General features: G+C 45.1%; 1 protein-coding gene across 7 annotated transcripts in view; it reads left to right on the forward strand.

Moving 5' to 3' along the window:
* The window catches only part of FOXN3 (forkhead box N3), a 196,209-nt gene that overhangs the window by 87,374 nt on the left and 82,166 nt on the right, over positions 1–26,669 (forward strand). For all 7 annotated transcript variants that reach the window (XM_068682978.1, XM_068682980.1, XM_068682983.1 and 4 more), the window contains exon 3: positions 4,515–4,651. In XM_068682978.1, coding sequence (XP_068539079.1) covers positions 4,515–4,651 — 137 coding nt within the window. The remainder of the gene's footprint in view (positions 1–4,514; positions 4,652–26,669) is intronic.

The following is a 26,669-nucleotide window of genomic DNA, read 5'->3' on the forward strand; positions in this document are numbered from 1 at the left end:
TTCACAGGTCCTGTGTTAATGACTGCACCGACTTAAGCTGACCTGGTCGGGGAGTGATGTGTCACAGTGCTGTGATTTCAAGATGTGAGAACTTGGGACTGCAGTTGCTAGTTGGACATTTCCTTTATCGAGTAGCAGGAATTCTGTGTTTTCTTTGCTTTTAATAGTTCCTGAAGTGCCTCAGTAATCAGTGCAGAATAATTCTCAAGGATGGTGTATGTGCACGCTGCTTCAGTTTGGGTAACAGCCACATTCCTAATTCATGTTGTTGATAATTTTAGTTTAGGAGAGTCTAACTCTGGGCATTCATCCCTTTCTGTTTTGGCAGGTCTACTCAGCGGGGAGTTGTTGGCTTAGCTTTATTTATTTGTTTGAAGCAGCAGGCTCCTCAGCTCGAAGGAGTCAACTGCCCAGCTCATCCCCTTTCTCCCCCATATGCCTACTCACTGTCATGCCTGGTTTCCCATTCCCAGCCTGACTTGTGCTTTCATAGGCTTGTGGAAGAAGCGCCGGGCACACACAGGAGGTGAGGGAAGACAGTGCAGCAAGGCAGGTCTGCCCCTGGGATACCCGGGCATGGGGGCCCCTCACAGGGTGTTGCTCGACAAAATGGGTGACCTAGAGTTGCTGCTCCCTGCTTTCAGCACAGTCCTGTGCTGGCTCTGAGCAGCCGTGTGGCTGGAGCTGTGGAAGTTGCAGCAGCAATTTGCCCAAGTCTCTCTGAGCCCGTGTGTTTTGTGGCTCCCGCGTCTACTCTCTTCCCAAAGCTGTATTTTGGGCAGACTGTTTGTGTGGTGGTGAAAAGAACCACCCTGGAAACAAGCTGCGTTCCTAACAAATTTCAAGTCAGTGCTAAAATAACCAGGGAACGAAATTCCTCAAATAAGCATTTGCCAGAATTTTTATATAGACAGGGTATGTATTTTTCCCAGCCGTCAGTCTTGGAAGGAGCTCAACACACAATTTTTTTATTGAGCTTTGGGCAGACGGTAAGTAACGTGTAGGGCCGGACAGTCAGTGGTGAGGTATATGGAAGCAGAACCTTTATAATGAGGAGTTATAATGTGGATAATGCTATTATTCCTAACTGTAACAATTGTAAGCATCATTTTTTGTTTGTTTGTTTTTATATTTCAGGCATCTTTTTCCACCCTACTAAAAGATGTCCGAACATTTTTTTTTGTTTGGATCCTACTAGGTTGTGTAAATAGGATTTTAAAAACTTCTGTGTGCAATCCATTCTGGAAATGGGAATTGGGGGAACAGAAATTGGACAGTAAATATCTTAAACCTTTTTCATGGTAGTGCACCAGCGTTAATTGCTGGGGGAAATCAGCTTTGTGTACTTGAGATATCAGAAAGAATGAACGAATTGAAAGGTTGGAATGTAGCACACAATGTCCAGATACAGCCTGTGTGTGTATTAGATGACAGAAAAAAGGCTTAACAATATCTTAATGATAGCAGAAAGCATAATCAGGACGCTTTTTAAAGAATAAGTACTCGGTTGTAAATTTTTATGGGGTAACTTTCACACGTTGGTTTCTTCCCCTGTTAGTACCTTTGAAATAGCTTGCCTAGGGTTATAGTCTGCCCTTGGAGAAGGGGACTCGTTGTAATACTCCGTCTTTTTTTTGATAATGTCAAACACCAATACAGAAGCAGCACGGACTGAACGGCAGGACCGAGGGAGATCAGTGCTCAGGCCAGGGAGGAGGAGGAGGCATTGTCGGGAAGTCTGAAAGCTCTCCAGTGCCGAGATTATCAGGGGCTGTTATCCACTCCTCAGTCACTTGTTGCCTGGGAGACAAATGTAATCCAAGGATTTTTTTTTTTCCTTTCTTGCTGGTTTTTGATTGGAGACACTATTGACTTTTGGCTTGGAGGAGGTAGTGAAGCAGCACGCCAAGTGTCATAAGATGGAAATTAATCACTAACCGATTGGTCTGAGTTCCAAAGATTTCCTTTCCTGTGATTGCTCTGTATATGGGAAGACTAATGACACATCTAAACAGTTAACGAAGCTCGTCACACCTCTGGCTGTCAGAAAGGATTCTGAGAGGATGACACTTCAGTTTTCTTTTTCTTCTGCTCTGTTGTGTGATTGTGGGAAAACAAAGGTAAATAGCTTAAAAAAAAAAAAGGAACTTTGCGTGGTTGGAGAGCTTTGCCTTACAGTGTGTTCGTTATTGCTGCTAAATTATAAGTCAGCTCACTTGCAGTGAAAATACAGCAAATCTGCCTTTCCAGCCTTTATTTTAACAAGGAGTGTAACTCTTTTCAGTACCTTTTGTGTGGGAGTTTCTGTTTTCCAGTGAGATTATTTCTGGTGTTCACAAGAGCAAGTGAAACAAATGTAGCTTAACAACTATGCAAGGTTTTGAAGTTAGGCTTCAGTAGTGACTTCCTCTTGTAAGCCCCTCAACTTGTACTAGCTATAAAGGGTTTTAGGGACTGATCTCTTCCAGGTTAGATGTATTGCATGTAAAGGAAAAAACCCTGAAGTTTGGAAGCAGGATGTTGTGTTCCAGCAAGAATAAGTAAGATGCATAGTGTTTAAGTGCAGCATTTTTAAACCTTGTCCCATGTTGTCAAGAGTAAGGAATCCAGCAAAGGTTTTCTCCCGAAGAATGTTCCTAGCTTTGCATGTTGCTCGCTTAAAAGGAAATTTGTGGTGTTCTTGCTCTGGCTCTTGGATGGAGTGTGGAAGTGGAATTTGAGAGGTTTGGATTCTATTTTTGACTCTGTCCTTTGCCTAAAAAGTCACTTACCAAGCCTATCATGGGAAGGCTCTGGCTTATTGTCCTGGATTTGAAAGCTAAAATCCCTGGTTTGAGATGTATGGCACATGGCTTCCCCTGGTGACACCAGCAGTGGGCATTGGGTCAGCTGCTCTCGCGCCGTGCCTGGAGGAGAGCCAGGGGCCTGGCTGCCTCCCTCGAGCCCCTTGGGCCTTGTGGCCCTGCAGGGGCCCAGCCTCAGCCCAGGAGCTGGCGGCTGTCTCCCCCGAGGCTGCTCGGCAGCCTTCTGGTTCACAAGTGGCTGTGTGGGCTGGGAGGGACAGCGTGGTCCCACAGGAGCGCTGTGCAGGAGATGGGTTTGTGTCTGAAGAGAAGCGGTCCTGGCTGCTGCGCGTCCTGCCAGCTCCTCTTCTTTTTTTTCCACCACATCTCAGGCGGTGCTGCCAGCTTGCTGGGTGCTCCCACGCTGCAATCCAGTGACGTTAGGGAAGCCTTTTTCCTATTTTTCTATTTTCTTGGAGGAGGCTTCAACGCAGGTTAGAGAAGGAGCTCTGCAAGCACTTAGTGTCTTACACACACATCCTAAAGCTGCCGTAAGGCAGAGGAGCACTTAGGAGCTGAGCTGGTGGGGCTCCACGGAGAAGTTTCTGAAAGGAACCAAGTGGCTGGCTTTGGTCTTCCGTGTGGTGTTAGGAAGCAGTCTCCCCCTCAGCATGACTCTGCGCGTGTGCGTTTGCTGCATGACCCTGAGAGCCCTGCTCCGCTGCTGAGGATGGGAGTTCGGAGAAGGGGCGGCCAGAGGTGGTAGCACCGCCTCCCCGCTGCTTCCAGAAAGCCTCAGCACTTACCAAAACGCTCGTCCTAATGCCTTGAAAGCCTGCCAGTGCAACTCAGTCAATAACGAGGACTGGTGCAAACTGAGGCCGTTCTTGGGTCGCTCCGTGTGCTTTCTTAGTGGAGCCGAGGGAGGGCTGTGCTGCTGCTTGCTCATGCAGAACAGTTCCAGGTGTCTGCGTCCTGAGACAAGAACCGAAATCATGCTGCTCATCACCACAGAATAATGCTGAATTTCAGTGTAGTTTTCCCATTACAGATCAACTGCTTGAGCTGCTCTGTGTGTCCACAAAGGGTAACTGTTGTTTTAACCGATCACAATTTCACAACACCCTGCAATGGTTTAAACTCTGATTTTACTGTGGTTTTTTTGGTTCGTGTTGTTGTTTTTCTTTTTTCCCCTTAGGGGAGAAAAGATGATTAATTTTCTCTTGTAGTATAATGGCACTGATGTCATGTGGTTGAGGGACTAAATCCTTTTATTTTTAAAACAGTTGCTAGGGTGTTTAAACCCCTCCTTTTTAGCCCTGTTTCTTGTTAGTGTAACAGCAAAAGGAAAAGAAAAGCACTTTCAAAAAGAACCTAGCTTTCTTCAGAGTTTCCATTGAACAGTAACTGAAGCTTCTTATTTTTCCAGTGTGGGGTGATGGGGACGTTGCCAGATATTAAATTGTATTAACTAGTATCAAGGGGGGGGGGGGGGGGAGAAGAGCAACTGAACATGCATTCTTACTTTTTTTTTCCCAGAAGTGTGATTTAAATCATATAGTCGCAGTACGTTATTAGCGGAGTAATAATCTCTGGCAAGCAAGCTGTGTTCACTTCTGTCAGACAAAAAACCCAAACCCACTGCTTTTCCTGACAAATACTGCTAAATAAATAAGGCTATGCCATTAGATCAAATATTTGATTTTTTTTTTAATTCTTTTTTCTTTGCAGAGTATTGGAAAGGGGTCCTTGTGGTGTATAGACCCAGAATATAGACAAAATCTTATTCAGGCTTTGAAAAAGACACCCTATCACCCATATTCGCATGTGTTCAATACACCTCCCACATCTCCTCAGGCATATCAAAGGTAAGCACTAGACGCATTTTACAACTCTAAATGTTTTCATCCAGCGTTGCATATGAACCTTGGTTGAGCTGTGAAGCGTGGTGAGGCCGGGCAGCCTGCAGCCAGCCGTGTGTGGGGCCGGGACATCGGGGCACCGAGCCTTGGTGGCGGCCCTGCTCCGCCTGAGCCATGTGCTCCATTCACACCATACCTGGAGCAGAAATGGCGAATGGAAGGCTCGCCCTGTTATCGCTAGGGGACAGCAGGGTACCCGTGCTCAGAGGGCATGGGTTTGTTTTCCTGGGGCGTGCTGTGTTGTGCCCACGCAGCCCCCGGGTGGGTGAGCAGCAGTCCCTGCCTTCCTTGCTTTGCCAGCATCAGCGTGGGGTGGAGGCTGTCCATGTGCTCTGCGTGTGTTTTCACGTGGGCTGGTGCTTACGCCTAACCTTAGCGAAAGAAGAGGGAAACCTGTGACCGCCAAGCGGAGATGCAGGCACTGGGTTTGGACACAGCTGCTCTCTGCTCGCTGCTGACGTGGAGCTTGCTCGCTTCACTTTCCCCAAAGGCTGCGTTGGAAACGCCGGCCGCCTGCAGCCAACCCTACAAAACCACCCAGCCGGCAGCATCACTGTGACCGAGCCATGGCAGTGGCGGCTCTCAACACCCTATGGACTCCGGCGCTTTTTGGGGCGGGGGGCGGATTTTTCCGGAATGGATCCTGCGCTTAGCGCTGTGCCTGGGGATGCTGGCGCAGGAGCAGCGGCCGCCTGCCCCGGGTGCCGGATTGGCCTGGCGGCCTCCATGGCAACGGGCGTCGCCATGGCACCGCGTAGCCTGGCAGGTGCAGCGGCACGGCGGCATGGCAGCACGGCATTATGGCGGCACAGGGCCTGCGCTGCCTGGCGCGGGGACAGCCCGCTGGGGCGCAGCCGCGCCGTTGCCGTGGCGACGGGGAATCCTGCATAGCAACAGCAGGCGGCCCGCAACTTTTGGGGGAATCAGCATCCTGCACCCGGCTTTGTCTGCCACCTGGGGCAGAAGGATTGTGGCGTTTGTGTATTTATTTAGTTTTATTTTCGTATTTTTTTCCCCCTCCCCTGTTACAAAATGAGCTGCTGACTTATAGCGAGCCAGCGCCGGGAGGTGACAGGAGCACAGGGCATCCGCAGTATGGCCTCGCTGCATCCTATCTTTCCTGTGGGGCTTTAGAGAAATATTTTCCACAGTGTCACCATTGCGTGGGATTTTTTTGCTTTTACGTTCCCCCTGCTCCCAGCGATCCCCCCGCTACTGCACTTTGCAGAAGGACAGATGAATAATTGGAGTGATGGCATTACAATGGTAATTTGTGTATTTGAATGAGGTTTGCTTCCAGAGCCTCATTTTATTGTCTCTGTTGCATTTTTAAGAGTATTTTAATTATGCCCATATAGATTTATGCAGAGACTCTTGTATCAAGTGAAAGTGTAAAGCACATCTGACACACAACTGGAGGGATTTTGATCCCTTCTAATCCCCACAAGCAAAGCATTCCGGCAAACACATGCAGCTGCAAGCAGTAGCCCCGGTGTTTGATGCCTGAAGCAGGTATTCACTCAGTGGGGTGGCTTGGCCAGAACCGGTGGTGTTGCTGGCAGCTGTCACCTGCAGGGGCTTGCAGTGGCTTTTCCAGGTCATCCTTCACCGATGTCCAGATGTAGCTGGGCAAATGGCAGAGCCGTCCTCTGAGCAACGAGTGGGAGGGTGCCACCAAAACACCCTCAAGCAAGTCCCCAGACTGAAAGGGAAACTTGCCTTCCCTGGAAAGAGGGAGATGGAAGAGCTGCTGCTACTCAGCTCGTGCTGCCAGGCGCTCGCACAGTAGCTATGAGTCTTCTGATAATGGCTGCATCATAAAACAAAGAGCTTGCAGGGCTGCAGGAGTAAACTGCTCACAAATAGACGCCCGAAGGAGGTTGAGCTTTGCATTAAAATATTGTGGTCTTGCTCTTATTTTTAGCTGGGTGTCTTTCAGCACTTCCACTGTCAAATAAAGCTTAATCTTCCTGTGGTCTTCTAAAATATTTAGTTAGTCACCTGCTACAGACTGACAGAATATCAGCATAAGGCTTCTCTAGGCCATCAGTGACTGTTGAGTTAATTTCATTATGCATTGGTAGTTACATGGCAAAGTCATTTTTTGGATAGATTTCTGATACATTCGCAAGTAGTTGAACATTCCCTGTGCATTTGGAAAAACATTAATCCCATATGTATGTGATTGCTTTCTCATGTGTACAAAGACTTCGGTAGCGGGTAGAAAAATGTAAATCCGCTCTGCCATCGTCATATCTCCCGAGCAATACATTGTCATAGTAACAAATTCCAAGGGAAATTCTTCTGATGGTGGAGGTGATATGTTTAGAAAAAATCCTTGGATGGCAGAGTTTTGTCGCTGTCCGTCAGCCTTACATAACTGAAGCCCACAACTAAGAGAAACCATGTCACCTGATGTTAATGAAATACGCCTGAAACAAGATAATTCACCAATATTAGAACGCCTGTAGGAAACTGGGTTAATCGGAGGAATTGTAAGGTTTATAAGGATCAGTTGCGGCGATTCCACAGGGGCAAATTGACCTATTGCTTGTCTTTATCAGATGTTTTGGAAGAATAAGGATACACAAATGAATCACATGGTCAGTTTAGTATCTGCGTAAGCAGCTTAGGGGTGAATTGAGCATGGGGCAGAGGAATGTATTGTAAAAATATCCCAAGCAAGATGATCACTGAACGTACAAATGCTCCTTTTCTGAGCAGAGTTAATTCCAGCAGATAATTTAGCTTTACAACTCCAACAGAACACGCTGCATAAACATAACAGGGAAGACTTTTTATGAAGGAGTTTTATAATGTGAACCCACACATTTAGATGACTGACTCAGTATTATACTGGTATCATTTTAGATTAGACATCTGACTCAAACCAGGAAGTTTGGATTACACTGGGATCCATGTATACAAGAACGTAGTTTTGGGGGAAAAACAAGTCGCAGTATTTGTACACAAGACAGAACTTCAGACTACTGTTGTCTGAATTGCTACTGCTTCTTTGAACGTGAAGAAGATTATCTGTAAGCTTAAGAGGAAGTATATAGTAATGCAAATTACTTAATTTTAATTGGGTTGGGTATGTGTTCTTAAAAGCAACGCTCATGCCAAACAGAGAAACCTTTATTTTCTAATTCTTCTGATGGAGGCATATATCATGTCATTTATGATGAATTTCAAGGGTTAACTAACACTGATACACGGTGTGATAAAGAAAAAACTCTCCTGGGTGTGGAAAAATGAGTGCTTTAGTCCAAGGGCTATGGTGTGTTTCTTTTTAAATATTTACAGTTGTGTTGGCAATAGCAACCTTGAAACGTATTTATAGACACAAACTTTGTTAAGTAACTATGTAAGTCAGTGCCCTGATATTTTATCTGCATGCTTTACCTTCAGTTTTCTGACTCTAACTGAACTATAGGTGTGATTTTTCTCTTCTGGTAGTGCCTTGAGGAGATCTTGAAATGGATTTTTCTTTCCTCTGAGTATGTCATATCAGTATAGTTCTCAATTATTTTCATTAGCAGAAGGAGAAATACTATCAAGAAATGTAATGTAAAATAACAGAAATTATTAGCATCACAGATGGCTTGGAATTTTTTGGAGATCTGGGTGACCTCGTAATCCTGGCTAGACCACTTTATAGACTATACGATGTGTAGAATGTTGCTTTTTTCTGCTTTTCATTTTTCCAATGTATTTTGCTAAACCAGCGGTGAGCATTGGCACATCTGGGCTAAGCTGGCGTGTAACTGATGAAATTGAAAATTGACCTGAAAAAGGAACTGAAGAGAGGTTTCTTACTTGCGTTGCCCCAGCCCACCTGTTCAGAAAGGCTGCATCTGGTCCGTGGTTTGTTTGCATCTCTCCTGTAGGAGCAGCCTGGGTGAGCTTGCTTGATGCGTTGTGTGTTAGTGGGGCTCTTGGGTTCCCGGCTCAGCAGCCAGGGAAGTCCAGGCTCAGCAAGTCACAGAGCCACCTCTGCAGCGACTGCCTTCTGTGTAAAGACCCTTTTCAGAGCATATTTAATTTAAATGGCACTGTTGCTTGGCCTGGTTCTTCCTTTTCCCTTCCTTTCTTGGAAGTGCATGATGTAGGAGTGGGTATGTTAGTGACCAAATGTTTTATGAAACTTTACTACTGGAGAATTTGAAAAATGAGGAGTGGCTTGTGTTTTATTGAATTTAGTGTCTCTTATCACTATTGCCTTCCGTGCAGCTGCTGGCTTTCTAGAAGTGCTATGAGCTCCTTAAATTTTAATCACTTCTTTCTCCTGTGTCATGTCCTTCAATATCTGTTTCTGCTAAAAATGTTTTTCTTTCTGCCCTTATTTCATACCATTTCAGCCAGTGACCTGTCCCAAGCATAGGCGTTTTGTGAAGACTAAATTATGAAGAAGCCCACTGCAAAGCAGCACTTTTCGCACGTTTTAGCCAAAGGTCTGGAGCGGGCTCAGGGGGACGGCCCTCCTGAGGGGCCTCCCGCGGCCTCCATTTTGGTGCTGGCCCATCTCCGTAGGAACGTGTGTTTCTGACACGCCACATTTCTTTGTGCTGCTGTAAAAGGAACGGTGCGTGTGACAGGTTTCCTTGTGAGGTAATCAGGTTAAGATAACCACGCTCCCATACATATGTCTCATCCTGGGCTGAACGAGGAGCCGACTGCGGCACACCAAGTTGGTGGATACATGGGTTTGCTTCACACGCGGCTTCCCTGGTAGCACTGGGTGCACGCAGTGGCCCCTGCTCCCTGTTCAGATGGGTAGCACAGGAGCGGGGTCTTTGTGATCATGAGTCCCTGTTTGACTTTTGAAATTTATTAGTGAGATTCAAGTCTTGGTGTATATTGGATATCAAGCTTATGTTATTTCTATCACTGCAAGCCGCGTAGTGAACAGGGAGCATGGTGGCTGGGGGATGCTGATGTTGCTTGTTCATTTTGAATTTGAACTAAAGGAAATCACATTTTCCTGTTTTGAGACTGAAAGCATGCAGTGCTGCTGCTCTTAATCCCAGCTTTCTGCTTCAGTTTCCCTGGTTTAAAGCCTCCTGCCACATCTGGAGGAGGCAGAGTGGTGGCCCTGATTGGTGCCCAGGCAGCTCCCCAGGCAGCAGCATGTGCGCAGTGCTGGAGGCCCCAGCTCTCATGGGGCACCCAGGACACTGCTACGGGGCAGGGGCGGGGGGGGGGGGGGGGGGGGGAAGACTTGAGCAATGCATGGTCTGCATACAGCCTGCTAAGGATGGGAAACTTTGAAGCTGTTGCACAAATGCTAAATGAACAACTGTTCTGTTTTCCTTGTGATACCCACCTCCCAGCTTCTATTTGTTGGCTGCTTTTAGCAAGCTTTGTGTTCAGTATTTGTTAAACACCCACCATGTGGTGGGTTGGTTTCAGTGCTACTCTGTTACAGTGTGCACCCATATTTATGTCTCATTTAGGGGGGGCGGCCTTAAAAGTCCCTCTGTTTTTCCTCCGGTTGCTCTTTGAGGGAGAAGGTTCTTCAGACATTTCCACCTCAGGTTTGGGCCTGTCCTACAGTGCAAACAGCAGGTCTGAAGCCATGCTGGTACAGTCAGGGGACAGTTCAATCATTAACTCTGCACAGGGTAGTTTGTCACCTTGCTGTGGAAACAGTTTCCCCTCACCACAAGGACCGCTTTTGTAGATTGGCCACTTATAAAGCTACTGGATTTGGAAAAACTTGTTCAATTTTTTTGCTGGTTTTGGCTTCACTGCTCCCTCCCTAAAACTGTCACAAACTTCAGAAACCCTGTTGCCTATTGAAATTAAGCCTGCATCAAAGTGACCGTGTTGAAGGTTATTGTTCTGGACAGTGTATAAGCACTCTTTTTATCTGTAATGCTTTATGTATTGAGATCAGAAATGATCTTTTCTGGCCATTTGGTGAAGCTGGTGAAATAAACGTTTTCTATTCACTGAGTACTTTGAAACACTGAAAGACACTGTGGGGTATCTCCCTGCACAAAGGGACTTAGAGAAGAAATTAATTGGTTGTCTTCTGCAGTCTAGAAGCACAGCTTTAATTCTGTGTCACTTTTTCTGGTTTGGGTAGGATATGAAACTGACCATAGGGCAATCTACTATTTCTGTGCATGCTACAACCCCTTTATCAAGATTGATCTCAATATTTTACTTCCTGGGTTGAGTCAGAATGAGTTTTCTTCCCTTGGTATGGTGTCAAGGCGGAGACTTTGGGGAATTTTGTTCTGCTGTTTCTGTAGTTCAGGAACACGAGGAAAACAAGTTCTTCCAAGCTGTGCCCTCTGACACAGTAATTCGTCTTGATTTGAACATCATCTGTATTTTGAGACTATGCTGCTTTATTTCAGTTTTCTGGCAAATGAAAGAGCATTGGTTCTGTCTGATGCCAGGTAGGAATAGCAAGGAAAATAACTTTTGCTTGAGTGAATGCCTCTAACGCTATCAATGCATAAATATTTGAGGATTTGCCAGTCCAGGACCCATTCTTATCAGTTCTTTAGCCAGTAGACTTCTGTGGTATGGGAAGTATCCTATTGGCTATGGCTTTATAAAACAAATAAGATCAGCTCTTACCTTTTAAATGGAATTTTCTTGTACTGTGCAGTATAAGGGATGTCGAGGGGAGGGAGATGAATGGGGAAGCAGGCAGCAGATCATGGACAGAAAAAGAAGAACAGAAAATCAAGTGTGTCCCCTTTCATACAACAGAGTTTCCTGAATTCTTGCTGTGACACCCTGTGCTCAGCAAGGACGACTGGTGGAAATACAAATAACTCTGATTGCGTCTTTGTTCCTCTCAAAATCAGACGAATGCTTCTGAGCTTTCTCAGCTGAGGTGTTTTCAATTCTTTCTTACCTGTCCCCCCAAAATGGTGCAAATGTCGTGTTTCCCACTTGCTACATACATGCAGATTTGGTTCTTCACATCTTTGTTTTGGCTGCGTGTTTGAAGGCCTTTGGTGAAGAACTGTAAAGCAGCATCCTTGGCCTGTCATTCGTCTCCAGTAGATGTTGGGCAAATACCAACTCCTTGCATTAAGTTGTTGTTATTCACAGCCTCATTTGCTGAGCAGTCTTCCCAGTTACTTGGCTTTTTAGGCTTTTTCTCCTTCCTCTGTGTTCTGTAGACAAATATAGTCGTATTCCAAAGATAGCTTGAAATGATGCTATAGATATTTCCACTTAAGTTCATGGGAAAAGGAAAGTTTGGGGTTGTGTTTTAATTTTTTTTTTTTTTTTTTTTTAGTTTGTTTGTAAATCCCTCTCTAGCTCTAGCTACGTGGCTGTGAATAATGGTTACAGTAGCCTCATTGACAGAACCGTGAATTGGTGACTGCAGGAACTGGGATGCACGTGGGTGCTGTGCTTCTGAGGTGGTCATCTGCGACTCCCCATCCCTCCCTGTGCTGTCCCCGTTGTGCTGTTGGGCACTGAGGGCACACCTGGTGCGGTGCAGGGCCGCGTGGTGGTGCAGAAAGCAGACTTGGGAGCTAGTGTCTGTGTGATGAACAGTGGATGACACAAGTATCATGTTTGTTAATCATACAGTGTTACAGCAGTGGAAATTGACTTCTGCATATGAAAACAGATTCACAAAGTTTGGGAAACTGCAAATAGTATCATGGTATCTTGTATATTATTGATGCTAAATTCAGAAAAGGTTTCTAATTTCCATATATTAATAAAGGTTTTCCATAAATCAAGTTAAAATTTAAACTTTATTTTTAATTATTCCTTTTTCTTTAGATTTTCTTCACTCTCCATTAGCTATTGGCTTTCTTTTATTTGGTTCTTTTAGTAAGAATGATTTGCAGGGAAAGTCACTTTATTTGCAGCTCTGTTGTTAGCCCGACATTCTTAGGACAGTTTCTAATGTCATATTAATAGTAACAGACCTTCTATGAGGAAAAAAGCAATGAAGATCTTTTCAGAGCCTTTCAAACAATAGGGAAGGGATGGCTGTTCTGTAATGGTTGCTCCTGTGATTCTAAGAAATTCTGTAGTTTAAGTCTTCAGTACTTGTTTAATAGTTGTGTTAGACTCCAAGTAAGGTGCACTGATGGTTTCCAAGAATTGCAGTATTTGCTATCATAAAACTGTGCACCTTTTATCCTTTTGCCTAATTTTTGAATGAATGTTGAGGAATAAAGATCCCATTTGAAGTATGAGAGGTGCAGTTGCATTTTGTACCTGTGTCAGGTATCCACGTAATCCTTGCCTGTGTATCTGAGCCAGGCTTTCTCGAGGTATCAATCAGTCTTTATACAAATGTTTTTCTAAAAAACATCCTAAACGTTCAGAGCATTTCCAGTATCACGTTGCAGTACCCATGGCCGTAAATTTTAAAACGAAAGGCAAATTTTCCCTTCAAAGCTATTTCTTCAGTAAATATTTATTTTCAGATAAAAAGCTCAAAACAAGTTTCAGAGGGTTAGGCTTTTTGCATCTTTATTGGCTGGCAGACTTTTTCAGGGACACATGTGGTGTCCCAGCATATGGATACGTGTACGTGCCATTTATAGTCTGTGTGTATATTTTGGAGAAGAAAGTTTGTTTATTTGCAAGAAAGGAAGTTTGGGGATTGTCTGTTAATCGGTGAAAGCTTGAACCATGATTTTTATCATCACCTTTGCCAGCTGTGACTTGATTTCCGGTGTTACACAACTCAGCTCGGGGCTTGCTGGTGGTGATCCATGACCACGTTCCCCACGGCTCTTGTGGCTCATCACCACAATGCCTGATCTTTGGATCCTACTACGTAAGAGTGGATCCTCTTCCTCTGATAGGACTGCTTTTTGTTCAAATAAAGCTATTTTGCTAATGGCTCAGAGAAATAAAAACTAAAAGAGCTTGAAGTGTATTAAAATGTCTCATTTTGAAGCCTTGCAACAAAAAGTATGGAGTCCTTTTTCTAACCAGAAATTTTTTAGCACTTTTGTGTTTTGAATTTTGACGTGGAAATCAAGCTGCTAGCTTCATCGGAACTAAGTTTACTTATCTAAAAACCTTTTTTGGAGGAGGCCATGGGGGGTCTTTAGTTGAGGAATTTCCAACTTCAGCAGAGCTGTGTATGGCTGAAAAGAGAGGCTGCCTTCCCCACGCGTTCACCTGAGCTGAGAGTTGCTGCTTTTTGCATGGCTAATGTGTTTTATGCTGTGGAGGCCGGGCAAAACATTCTTTTCCCTTTCCATTCATGAAATAAGAAGGGCTCTTTTTTTTTTTTTCCTTTGTTAAGCTGTGATGAAGCTCTGAAGGTGATAGTTTGGTTATCATTTCTTCACAGATTCTTGAACTTAATTTTGGGAACCCCCACAGCCATTTAAAGAAAGTGTGTCAAGCAATTTTGGTACCTCTAAACATAAATGAGAATTAAGGGGTTGTTTTAGGTATGTTTTGAAAAACGGTGTTGTTGAGTTTCCTTAAATTTTGTGTGGCCCCGAATGCAGTGTGCATGCATGGGGGTGTATGTGCATGCTTGGTTGTTGGGGGGATTCGCTCCATTTCTAAATCATAAAACTGCTTTGTAAAATACCTAATTTGTAAGTTGGTTTTGGCTTGGTTGATTCGTTAGTTTGGTTTTGCTATGAGTTAAAGGTTGGTGGGGAAAGGGGGATGTTAAGCAGTAGGCCTCAGAAAGTGGGCTTCCCTTCAGCTGCGATTTCCAGAGCTCCTTCAGATGCAGCCTGGACGAGAATGCTGGACTCCACGGCTTTCTAGGTTGGAATCCATCTTGCCAATATTTCAAGCCAGCCCGTGCTGTGTTAACAAGCACAGATGAACCTTGCTGTGCCATTCTTAGGTGTTCTGCAAAACTTTCCTCTCTGGCATCTGTTGGGGGGGGCTCTGGCCCCAGCAGGCTGCTGGTTTTATCCACTTTAGTGGGGTTGATGCTGTCAGGCTTTTGGGGAGATTCCATGTGCTCAGTCTGAGGCTTTTTTTCCCCGTGACCGTATTTTAGTGAAAAATGTGCAATCCTCTGGGGGTTTGAGTGCACGGGGGTGTGTGTGTGTGTACCGGGTGCCTTTTATGTCCAAAGGCATCGTGGCTGCCAGGCTGCTGCTCTCTTCTGCGCCTGGAAACAAAATGTGCTGGTTTACCAAAGGTGAACTATTTCCATTACAGAAATTCAGCGCAACAGCGATAGGCGGGTGGCCTGAGCAAACCGGCCTGCAGTGGGTTTGTCCCGTCAGCTTGTCCCGGCAAACACACCGGGGGACTTGGTTGTGCTGTGCAGTGACTTGTGGGGGGCAGGAGAGGAGAACAGGCTCAGTTTGCTCGGCTGTCGGGGGCACAAAGGCGCAGGACTTAACCTTCCGTGCCTCAGGATCGTTTCTTCCTCACGGAAAAGGAATGAGTGAGCGATGGGCCGGCCCAATACCAGCATGGATCGGAGCTGTCTCTTTCCTTCCACTCGGACTCAATTCTGCCCTGTTGGCACTCTCCTCCCGCTACCTGCCCGAGAGCACTCTGTAGGCTTGTGTCGTTCTTCATTGCTCCCCTCCTGAGGCATCCAGGATTGCACAGCCAAAGGGTCTTGCAAATACAAATGTAAATGTATTTCATTCTTGGCTTGCTGTGGCATGCGTGCAGTTGTTAAATTTTCTTTTCATTAGCTTGTATGAGATATTTTTGGTATTGGAATTGGTGCTTACATGGACTTTATCTGTGAACGTGGAATAACTGTATTTTATGATTCAGCCCTTTTCAAAGGTAATAGCCAGCGTCCAGCTCCCTACAGCTGCTGGTTGATGTCTGTATTTGTTGCCTGTGGCCCCTTTCCCCTGACTGCTCTTGTCCGTGTTTGTCCATGCTGCGGTTTTTGACTTAGCTGACGGCTGGCTGTGTTGTCTGCCTACATGTTTTGCAGAGCTCTACACCTCTCACTATTTTTTTCTGTTGCTATTTTTATCAGGATTTTATTAAGTACCCTTCTAATAGAAATCCTGTTCAAACAGTTGCTATAGACTGCTTGGGAAACGTCCTAAGATTAGTTTGAAAAACTCAGATCAGACTAGACTCTTCTGTCACTTTAACTTCAGTGTCTAAAAGTGTATATAATTCTCTGGTTTAGTGTGTGTGGTTGTTGTTGTTTCTTAAACCAGAGTATGTGAAATTTTCAAAAGAAATTGCATAATAATGCAGATAGTGAAGATTGAGCTAATAAAAATGCAGTGGTTCTTTAAAATGTCCAAGCAGCCCTGGGAAATCGTATTAGATGGTTCTGCTGGATGCAGGTCCCAGTATATAAAAAAGAGATGTAAACTTAGCAAATTGGGGTTTCTTTGGGTTTCATTTGTTTCAGTGTTTAATCGGGATTAGCAGATGGAGGAAAAAAAAAGTAAAAAATAGAAGTAAAATACAATAATAATAATAATAAATTAGGTTAGTTTTAATTATGTAACTTTCCTGAAAAGACTTTTTTTTCCAGCCAGCTGTCTGATCAATGGCAAAATTCATAGCAGCTCCCCAAGTATTTAAGACCTCTATTAATTGGAGTTCCTTCGCTGGATGAAAAAATGTTCTTTGGTTAGCTGTTTTGCATATGAAAGATGAAGACAACCATTTTTCTCATGAGATTAAAAAAATAAATAAAACAATTAATTAAAATGAAATCATTTTCTATACTTAAGGGAATGAATAACAAACAAAGCTTCTGGAGCAGCCAGCTTTTATTTTCCTACTTGCAAGTATAACATAATGCAAAAGGAAGACTTTAGACAAACACATTCTTTCCATGGAAGTTGAAGAGCCATAATCAGATGTATTGCTAAAGTGATGTAGATCTTTCTTTTGCTGCTTTTTTTTTTCTTTTTTTTTCTGCTGCTTTTGGCTTCAGATGTAGAAATAGAATTGCTGAGATTTGGGGAAAAAGAGAATGGAAAATTCTGCTGGAAATGCTAGAACTGGTCTTTTTCCATCTCCCTGGGGATATTACCATCCAAACCCTGCTTTGAAGAGGCACGGCAGCAAGCTGTATCGATGAGCTCTGGAGCAAGAGGTTCAGGAGCTGAACTTGTTGAGTGGCACTGCCAAAAAAAACCCACAACCAAACAACAACAACCAGAACCATTTTGCTTATTTCCATATTCATTGCTATTCTCTGTTCTGTGGGGGTTGGGATGCCCTGAGTTGTGCCTGATTGTTAAAGCCCCCCAGACTAACAGGACACTTCTGATGAGCTGTTTGGTTTGCCTTCTGGCTAACCTAACACAACAAAAACATGCTTAGGCTTTGGCCGCATGGTCCTGGGAGCAGCATCTCCTGATTGCTCAGCAGAGGGTTGGTTTTTGTGGTGTTTTTTCTTCTTTTTGTGTTTCCTTTCTGTCCTTTGCCACGTCCTTTTAAGATGCTCTCATTGCCCTTGCACGGTAGCAAGCTGTCCTCTCAGCTGTGCTGATGAAGCTCGTGGCGCTGCACCATAAACTGGGTCCTGGTTGTTTGTTTATTTTTAAGGGATTGGGGCTTGTCAAGGGGGGATGTGGGCTTTCTTAAAACATTCCTACCAGAGAGAACGTGCCACTGAACCACAATGTCCCTGAGGCTGGGTGGATGGCACAGTGCTGTGATAACAAAATAATGCTCAAATCTAGCTCCCAAAGCACAGAAGAGCACGGAGCATCATCGTACTTTGGTGTATTTTGGCATGTTAGTGCTCCAAAACTGCCCTAAAGGTTTCTTGACTTGCAAACCTGTATTCTCAAGTCACTTCCATGCTACAGGGAAGTTTCCCAGTGCTGGGTAAAGCAGCAGCTGGGGAAAGGGGAGCCTTATCCCAACACTGAGGTTCCCCAGTCTTGGTGAGCCTGAGGAGGTGATCCTAATTCGCATGGCACAGTTTAGCAGCCTGCTGCATCTCTGTCTGTACTCAGACACGGTATCAGTAGGGCTATTCCTAATCTAATTAATCTGTAACTTAATTCCTCGCTAATCCTTGGCTGGCATGGGAGTTTGAACCGCACCAAAGCAGGCAAATGCTACCTGGGGACTCTGACCCGGGGAGAGGCAGCACGGGCTGCTCCTCGCTGCCTGCCTTCTGATCTCCAGTCCTCAAACTGCAGGGTAGAAAGGGGAGGTGATTTGGAGGGAACAAACAAGCTAACAGTAATCCCTCTGTGAAGCAGGAGCTCGGTTTGCACGGGGATGTCTCTCTGGGCCTGCTGCATTGCTGTTGTGCACAGACTTTGACACCTGGATGGAAAACTTGTCTCTTTAATAGCTTGTGGGGAAGAAACAAGCACACGGGCTCTGGCCTGTCTTGGTCACTGACCAGGCGCAAATAATGAACTTATTAGACTGAATTAATCTCTTAAAGGAAATGGTTTGAAATCCATCTGGTAGAGAGCTGAAAAGCAGACTCAATAAAATCCTAGGAAATTGAGTGTAGGAAGCAGTTTTCTGTTGGCAGAAAGCAGAATTGGATGACCCGAGGAGAGTCTTTCTGTCTTGAATTTCTGACACAGAGGCAAACAGAGCTCAGCAGCAGACCCTGCGCACAGGGCTGCAAATGGCATTTCCAGGAGATGAGACTTAAATGTGCTTGTTCCAGCTGAGGTGGAGCACGATTCCCTCAGCGAGGTGTCGTGCTGGGGGTTGCTTTTTTGGTGGGGCATCCTAATGTTCAGAAGGCGGTAGTATGCACGAAGCTGAGCATACTGCTTAAATCACAGGCCACGGAGACACTGGCTGATCTCAAGCTACAGTGACAAGGAAGGAAAATCATCAGTAACTTCAGCTTTGTGTGCAAGCCTGCTATTGATTTCCGTGGCTGGAAATAAATCACAAGTTCTTTTTGTGTAGTTGTTGTGTACCCACACCGTCCCCGGGGGATACTTGAAGTGACAACTCGTGCTTTTTCCCCCAGTGCCAATCCGATGTTGGCTGGATGTGAGGAGGGTGCTGGAGTGTAAGCCTTCCTGCACAGAAACCGCCGGGCTTGCCTTTCTGTGCTGGCAGATTCCCAAAGTGCAGTGAGGTGATGTGGCCCTGCGCTGGCTTCTGCAGGAGGCTCGGCACCTGGCAGTCCACCTCTTGTTGGTGCTCCATGCAAAGGGCTCATCCTTTAGGAGAGTGTTGGGCTGTGTCCTCAGGTTTTTGATGCTAATGGGTTCTTCACAGCGTAGCTCTTTGCCTAAGGACGTGTATTAGTGAGCTGGGTATGGATGTAGCCTGGCAATTGCGTTCGTACTTCGGAGCACTCCTTGGGGGTGTGATGGAGGCAATGCACATCCCATCAGACGACGAGTTTCTTGCTGTCCCCCAGCTTCCAGACAGTACACAGCACTGTATTAAAATCAGTGCCAAAACTAGGTGCAGACTCTCAGCGATGTAATCCTGCCAGCTTTAAAAACTTTTGAAGCCTTTGGTTTATTTTTCCTGAATCAAAGCTTAAGGTTAGCCCTAGGTTTGCTGGAAATGAATATCCATTGGAGCCAGCTTTTTTGTGTGTTTGTTTTTAATGCCCTCGCTAGGCTGAAGTTTCCAATTACAGAAAAACGAATTTTGCTCCCAAATCTGGCTGGGAAACGGTCAACACTGATAGTACCTCGGTAAGAGAAGTCTTTGTTCCTTTCTGGCACTACCTGCAAAGACAGTCATTAGCTGAAAAGTAGCAGGCTTGCTTAAATCTCTTCTTTGCTTATTATTATTCAGGGACCCGTGCTCTCGAACCTTTCTCAAACAAAGGCTGCCTTTGCACCACCCCAGCTAAATCCTGTCCCGTCAACACGACACGCGGCTCGCGGGGCCACTGCTGCTCCCGGCTGAGCCCCGAAGCCCCCGGCGTGCCCAGCGTGCAGATGGCCTGCAAGCTCTGGAGCTCCTCGAGCAACACCGGGGTGGCTCCTTGGCTCTGCGAGACCCTGCCGCGCTCTGTGCGGTTTAAAGGCAAAATGCTTCCTGCTAATTATGAGCAGTTACTCTGTAGGGACAGACTCATTATAGGGGCGCTGAGCCCTGGCCCGCCGTCCTTTTCAGCACCTGAATAGTGCGGGAGGGAGGGGGAAGAAAATGGCAAGAGGAACTGGAGTGCTGGCACCAATTAGTCCTCAGATTACTGAAAGAGGATTGCAATTTCAAGGCCAAAAAGAGTAGGGAGTGGGTAAAAGGATTTGAAATGAGATTATGGGACCTAAAAGTGCCTTTCTTTTGTTACGGAAATAATTCAGCAGTTTTGCTCGAGCCAGTGAGACAATCCCGTTTGTGGCTGGAGTCGGGGAGCTGTGTCCCGTTGCTTTTTCAGGTTCTTTAGCTAAGTTGATCCCCACTCGCATTTGTTAGCGCTTCCTGCAAAATCAAAGTGTTTTCAGCAAACAAACAAAAACGGAGGAAAGCTACTGGCTCATCAAAAGGCCTGTTGTTTTTCAGGAAGCTTATTTGTATTCTTTGAAAGGAGAGCCAAGGGATGGAGGCAGATTGAACTCCTTTTTTCTTTGGGAAAACTTTTCCTGGTGGTTACCACGAGACCGGCACCGGTCGCCCTCTCGCCACCCGTAGCGGAGATGAGCGGCAGTGCCGCTGTCGGCCTGCTCAGAGGTGCAGGTCCTGTAGCTCCTGCTCCCCTTCCAAGCAGCCTCCTGTCGGCACAGTAGCAGTGTGCGTAGTCACAGAATCACCTAGGTTGGAAGAGCCCTCCAAGATCACCGAGTCCAACCCCTGACCTAACACTAAGTCCTCCACTAAACCGTGTCACTGAGCTCTACAGCTAAACGTCATGTAAAGACCTCCAGGGATGGTGACTCAACCACAGTCCTCCTCATCCAGGAGGAAGGGGCGTGAAGCCTTCCCGCCCTGCTCAGGCTAGCCTTCAAAACCTGTTGTAGGGTCCCTCCAAGAAAAGAGGGGAGGGGACCGAGGGGTGAGCCCACCACCAGAACGGCGATTGGTGAAGGAGCACAGGCTCTCGTACTGCCCTTGGGATTTGTTTAATTGGCTTAATAAGGCTGCAGCGGTAAAGTTGATCATGCTATAGGCATCTTGTGGCACACACTAGCCACAAACTTTCTGAAATAAGATTAAGATGTAAAAAAGCAGTTCAGGAGAGGAGATAACATGGAGGAGGAGGAGACCATTGAGGCAGGGGTTAGCAATGACAGGAGAATGGCAAGGCCTCTTACAAGTAGGAGGGCAAAATGCTTTGAAAAGGGCAACGGGTGCTGTGAGATGACAACAATTTCTGCTAAAACCCCACATCCCTTCATGTTTCTCTGTGGTGCCAACTGTAGATGTGGGGATTTCTGAACAGGAGCTGGTATTTCAGTGGGTTGTGGCTGATGGAGAGCACAGGTGGTAGCTGAGGGGTCGGTGCTGCGAAGCGCTAGATGTGCTGCTCTCCGACGTGTGTGTGTTTTCTTCCAGTCATGTGTGTGTTCGCTGGAAAATGCAGTGATGTGCTATAAATGAGACTGAAAAAAGGGACTTGGCTGTCAGTGAGGTCACTAACACGAGAGTCAGCTGGCAAGGTGTGGCAGAGTGGCTTGTTGAGTGCCCCCCGTGACTTGTCAGAAGTTACTTTAGCACGTGAAGACAAGATTTCTGCCTAATCAGTTGTAGTAAACGGATGCTCTGTAAATTAATCGTGCCTGTAATGTTTAGGAGGTTATGTCCCGTTCGTTTTATGACTGATTAGGATCATTTCACTAGAATGAGCAAGCTTGAGGTCATCTGGTGTTTGAACAGCACAGTTTGTTACTTTCTGTGATTTGCTGCTTTAGAGGGCACGGATGCTATCAGGAGGTGTCAGGGTGTCAGTGGCACTTTCTAAACACCAGTGAACCATAATTAATTGTTTCCTGTAATCTAACTCATTGATTTTCTATATTTGAGGTGATCCGAGGAACAGCTTTACTCCAGGGATTAATTACAGAGAGAGAGAGAGAGTGCACATACACTTATGAACATATTTTTGCTAGTTAATTCTAATGAGGATTTTTTCTGCAATCGCATGGCAGGTCCTGAGTCAACTGGAAGCGGAATTGCTCAGTATCTGACAGAGAGCCATGCCCATCCTAACAGCTGCTTCTGGTGCTCGTCGTCAGCAAAAGCCTCTGGTTTGGGGTTGCCCACAAGCAGGTGGAGCTTCCAGGGCCTCCTGGCTCATCGAGGAGAGAGCTCGCGGTCTCCTCTCCTGGCTGTTAAACCAGAGCTGTTCAGCAAGGTGCACAGTGGGTTGCTGACCTGTCATGTTGTTTTTCTTGTTTTGCTTTCTTAAGCTTTATCAAGAGAGAATTAAGTGGTCTAGACTCTCTCTCTAAGCTTCCGTGTTTTCACGCAAGGTTATTACCAAACTGCTGTCTAAATATACCACGCAGAAATAGTAAATTCAGATATTTGCAGCTTTGTGGCTTTTTTTCATGTTTGCAACAATTTTTTTCAACTTTCCCTATGTGAAGTTGCAGCTGGTAAAGTGGAGATGTAGAAACCAGTACCTCACAGAAACCTGCATCTGAGAGCACAAAAATTGCCTGCCCACCTTCACCTTTCCTCATACAGCCTTCATTTCTATACCTCTGCTTTGTCTGCTGCAAGTCCCGGAGTTAAGAACAGGGGGCTTAAGCCATTTCTTACCAGGTCACATTCAATTTCTGTACAAACACCTGAGAAGCAGCCAGCAAACGAAGGGAAGCATAGACCAGATCACAGGTTCCACTGTGGAAGCTGAGATTTGTTGAAGAAACAGTGCTACAAGACACTTTCTGGAAAGGTAGTCTCCTTTTTGGTAAGGATGCAACTTCATCAGTCACATGAAAAATTACTGGCTTAAAAGTAGAAGGGTGACTTCTTGTTAGAAATTACGGGAAGGTCAGTGTTTCTTTCCCTTCGCAAGTTCTTCATTCATGCAGGTAATACTATAACCTGAGAAAATTATTATAAAGCTATCAAGTACAATGTTGGTGTTCTTAACAGGCAGAACAGCTGTTCTCAGAGCTAAGAATTAGGGATAAAGGCACACCCTGAATGGTATTTCCCATTACAGGTGGGAGGTTTATTTTTCTCCTAAGATGAAAGTGGCTAAAGATAATATAAAAATGAGTAAAAATGAAGTCCTCTGAGTATTTATTTACAGTTAGATGTACAGAATGTGTGAAATTCATTATTTCTTAGCTCTGCTTTGAAAATCTCCTGTAGAAGATACTGGGAGCTGGGTGCTGTGGCTATTGTTGGTGTAGAAATAACTGAGTGCTGGTCTGGTGGAGGATGGAGAGCGGGATAGTGAGTGGAGACCTGAGAAGCACAGATCACCTACAGCTCCTCACCAGAGATCAGTTCTGGTTCTTCATCTTGAAAGAGGCTGCAAAGAGGGAGTAAAACTACATGTGAGGTCTCACCTCCCCCAGCCCTTAAATTTGAGGCTTTTCTGGAATAAAAGGATAATTCCCATCTTCTCCTGATCGGGTTGGACTGATAGGACTGAATTCGGTCAGACTGGTGCCACTTGGTTTAAATTTACTGCATGGTGGTGAGCATGTGATAATTTTAATTAATGTTTTAATTTCTTCTGTGTCCGACCTGGAGCATGTGGGATCCATTTATGGGAAGCGTTGAGCTCTCATGGGTGCAAAAATCACCAGCCGGTGATAAGGAGCCCTCGTAGGGCAGCACAGAGCGGCCTGAAGCCAGAGGTGGGGTGTCCATGGACTGGTCCTGGGCTGCCTCAGGCTTGCTGGTACTTTTGGGGGTACCTTATCACCTCTGAGGGTATGTTTGCCTTTCTGTGCATGGAAATGGTAACTCTGTAGTTCTGTGGGTGGGAGGATCAGTTTAGTTGAGGTTTTGAGAATCCCTCTGCAAAAAGTACAGTCTTCTCTTTCCTCTTCTGGTAGATTGTAGACCTCTTTCCTCTTCTGATGGATCTGTAGACCCAGTCTGTGGGGTGGAACAGCCCACCGTCAGGTGCTGTAGCCTCATGGTGTGTGTGTTGGTCTGTCCCTTCCCCAGCCCAAGGATAAAGCTCTGGATTCTTCAAACTGAGCATTGTGAATGAGTGAAACCAGACAGATTTTGATACTTCTTGTTTGTTTTTTGTTTTTTTAATGCCTTAGAGTTACAGTTTTAGAAATGAACTGCTAACAATAACTAGATCTTTATATATTACACTTCTGTGCTGATGATAGATGCACACACAAAGTGTGTATCCTTCACCTTTTAAGCACCTTTCACGCCATGCAGTACAATCCTCAGGCACTGATCCCTTTGTGGGTAGCAAGATTCTGGGACCATTGAATGCAGGGCTCTTGTTGCCGATGTGCGTGAAGTGATAGAATCAAAAAATGTAATTGGGACTCTCCAAATATGTGAGTATCTGGCTTCTGTTTTATTATCATCATCACATTTTTGTGTTTGCCTTAACTTAGTGATGTGTGCATCAGTGTGTTGTACCCAGTGCCTGCAAGTACCCTCTGCAGAGGGGCGTGCAGTGCTGCTGAGCCTGTGAGCACATTAAGCTTCCCAGGGAAAAATACCCTCAGCATCTGGGAGAGGTTAAACGTTCCAGGGGAGAGGTTAAACATTCGTTTTGTCCTCTGCTTCTGTAATTCCAGAAGCCAGATTAGTTCTGAATCATCTGAACCACATTCATTCAAGATTAATGAGAAAAACCAAGTATGGAAAATTTTAGCTGGTAAGCGCCTTGGCTTTAAGCAAGCAATAGAGAGGGGGAGTGCATATTGGCAGCAGCCTGCGGGTCACGCTTGGCTTTGAGTGTTGCTGGTACTGAGATTCATGAAATGAGGAGTCGCACCACACCAGATAAATAAGAATTTCAGCAAGTGACATGAAACATTTTGGGGAGGGAGGCAACTTGAAGACCTCGTCTTCCTTTTTGCCATTTCTGTTTTGTCAGAGATCAGATTTGCTCTGTTGTGTACGTGTATGTTTATAACTTCGTGCATGTTCACGGTACATCAGTGTCTTTAACCAGCAACGTGTTCTCCCTAATGGATTTCCAGCAGAGACGTGCATATCGTTTATCTGAAGGCTGATGGGCCATGGTTAGAAATGTAGCGGGAGCATTGTGCAGAAAGTGTTTGTGAGACCCAGCCAAGTGTACCAGCAGAGCTTCCTGGACTGCTGCGAAGGAATAAATGGAGAATTCAGCACTGGAGTAGCAGAACTAAATTGGGTCACCTTGAGCTTTTTAAATTGTTGATGGGTTTCAGTTTGGGAGAAACCCTGGTTTTGGTACAACTTTACAGCACTATGCCTAGCTGGTGGCTCTGCTGTTCTGTGGTGGCTTATGGTGAACCAGGTACTCAGCATCAAAGTTCTCCAAAGCTTTGTCTTTTTAGCATTAACTATCAGAGTAGACTCTTTGTTTACATCAAGTTGAAAATTAAGGTGTGCCTAGGTATAGGCGATTGTTAGGACTTGCTTTATTCTCTTGAATCTGAGATTAAAGACTTCCTTCTTCCAATTCTACTCAAGTAAAAACAAAACTGAAATGAAGCTCTTCTTCCTCCTCACTTGTTTTGCAGCAGAGGCTATCATCAGCAAACTGGAGTGCTCCACTTCTAATTTTGTAGAACAGAAGAGAGCCAAACTTCTCCCAGCTCGCCAGGTCAGCATTTGATGCTGCTACAGTCCAAAAGAGGCCACTGCCCTCTGGTCTTCAAGGCTGCTGGCCAGCCCTAGATGGGATCGTCTGCTCATCTGGGCACCACAGGACTGGCCTGTGGTGCCTGCAGGAGCTGGCACAGATGTGCCTTGTAGCACACAAGCAAGTTCAGACAACTCTGAAGTGTCCCCAGCCTGACTAGCACCAGTTTTTCATCCAGTGATATATAGCCTAGGAGCCAGGTAATAACAGCTGTGGATTAAGGAGAGACAGCGCTACAGCGTGTGAAGTGACCTGCGATGTTTTTCCTTCCTTCAAAATCAGGAAAAATAACAACCCGTCCTCTAGTAGAAGTGTACTGTGGTGTTCCTACTCTAACTGTATGTGCTTCAAAACACTTTTTCCTCATCTGATGTGTTGTTACTTAACGATTCTTTATTCCTCCCAGAGATATGTAGACTATGTCAGTAGGAGCGTATTCCTGTTCTTACCACAAAAGAACAAAAATGAAGCTGAGGAAGGGAGAAGTGACTTGCCTGCAGTCACAGTGTGATTCACTGGTAGAGGCAGAATGAGAATTTGAGGCTGATAGCCAACATCTCCTGATTCCCACTGGAGACAAATCTTTTTTAATTAAAAGTAATGTGGGACAGTTGTCTCACCATAAACTTCCAGCTATATATGGACTTTTTCCTATTTCAGTGTTCAGCCTAGAATTATAATGTGCTCACAATAAATGTTAAAACATTTAAAAGCAGATTAGTGGCAAGTTTGCATTTTCTCCATGTGTCATACTTCAAATAGCCATTTCTTTTGAAACAACTCCATAGAAAAAAGGATTTGTAAAATTTATTTAAAGAACAATTCCTTCATTGTTGTCCACAAATATATATTCAGCACTTGGCAAAGACTGAAATTCTTGCTGAAGGCTACAGTGTCTCACCAGGGGACAAGAAGGCTTCATATATCACTTCGGCAGTGAGAACGGTCTTTTAAACACCACAGCCGAGTCATTGATGGGCTCTGAAGGACACATGGCCATGTTTTTCTTGAGAATAGGAATCACCATTTTTATCCCAAATTCTGGAAATGAGTGTTGGTTTTTTTATTGTTGTTGTTTTTGTTTTTAAATCCCAATCTCTTTCCCCTTCTATTTATTTACTTGTATAATTTCTTCTTCTAAGTGGAGACAGAGAATGGCTTTGGCTATTTGGAGAATACAAAGATCTGGCCAACTTTCCACTTTTTTTTTCCACAGTTTTTTTCTGGTGTTCTGTTCATGAATAGCTTTCGTGTGCAACTTTCCTTTTGTCTTTAATAAAAATTTAGATGTAATCCCTCTGGCGGTCATGACATATAGAAAACTCATTTAGAGTGTGCAGGAGATCAGAATGA

The sequence above is a fragment of the Anas acuta genome, chromosome 5 (genome assembly GCF_963932015.1).
Source record: "Anas acuta chromosome 5, bAnaAcu1.1, whole genome shotgun sequence".
Lineage (NCBI taxonomy): Eukaryota > Metazoa > Chordata > Aves > Anseriformes > Anatidae > Anas > Anas acuta.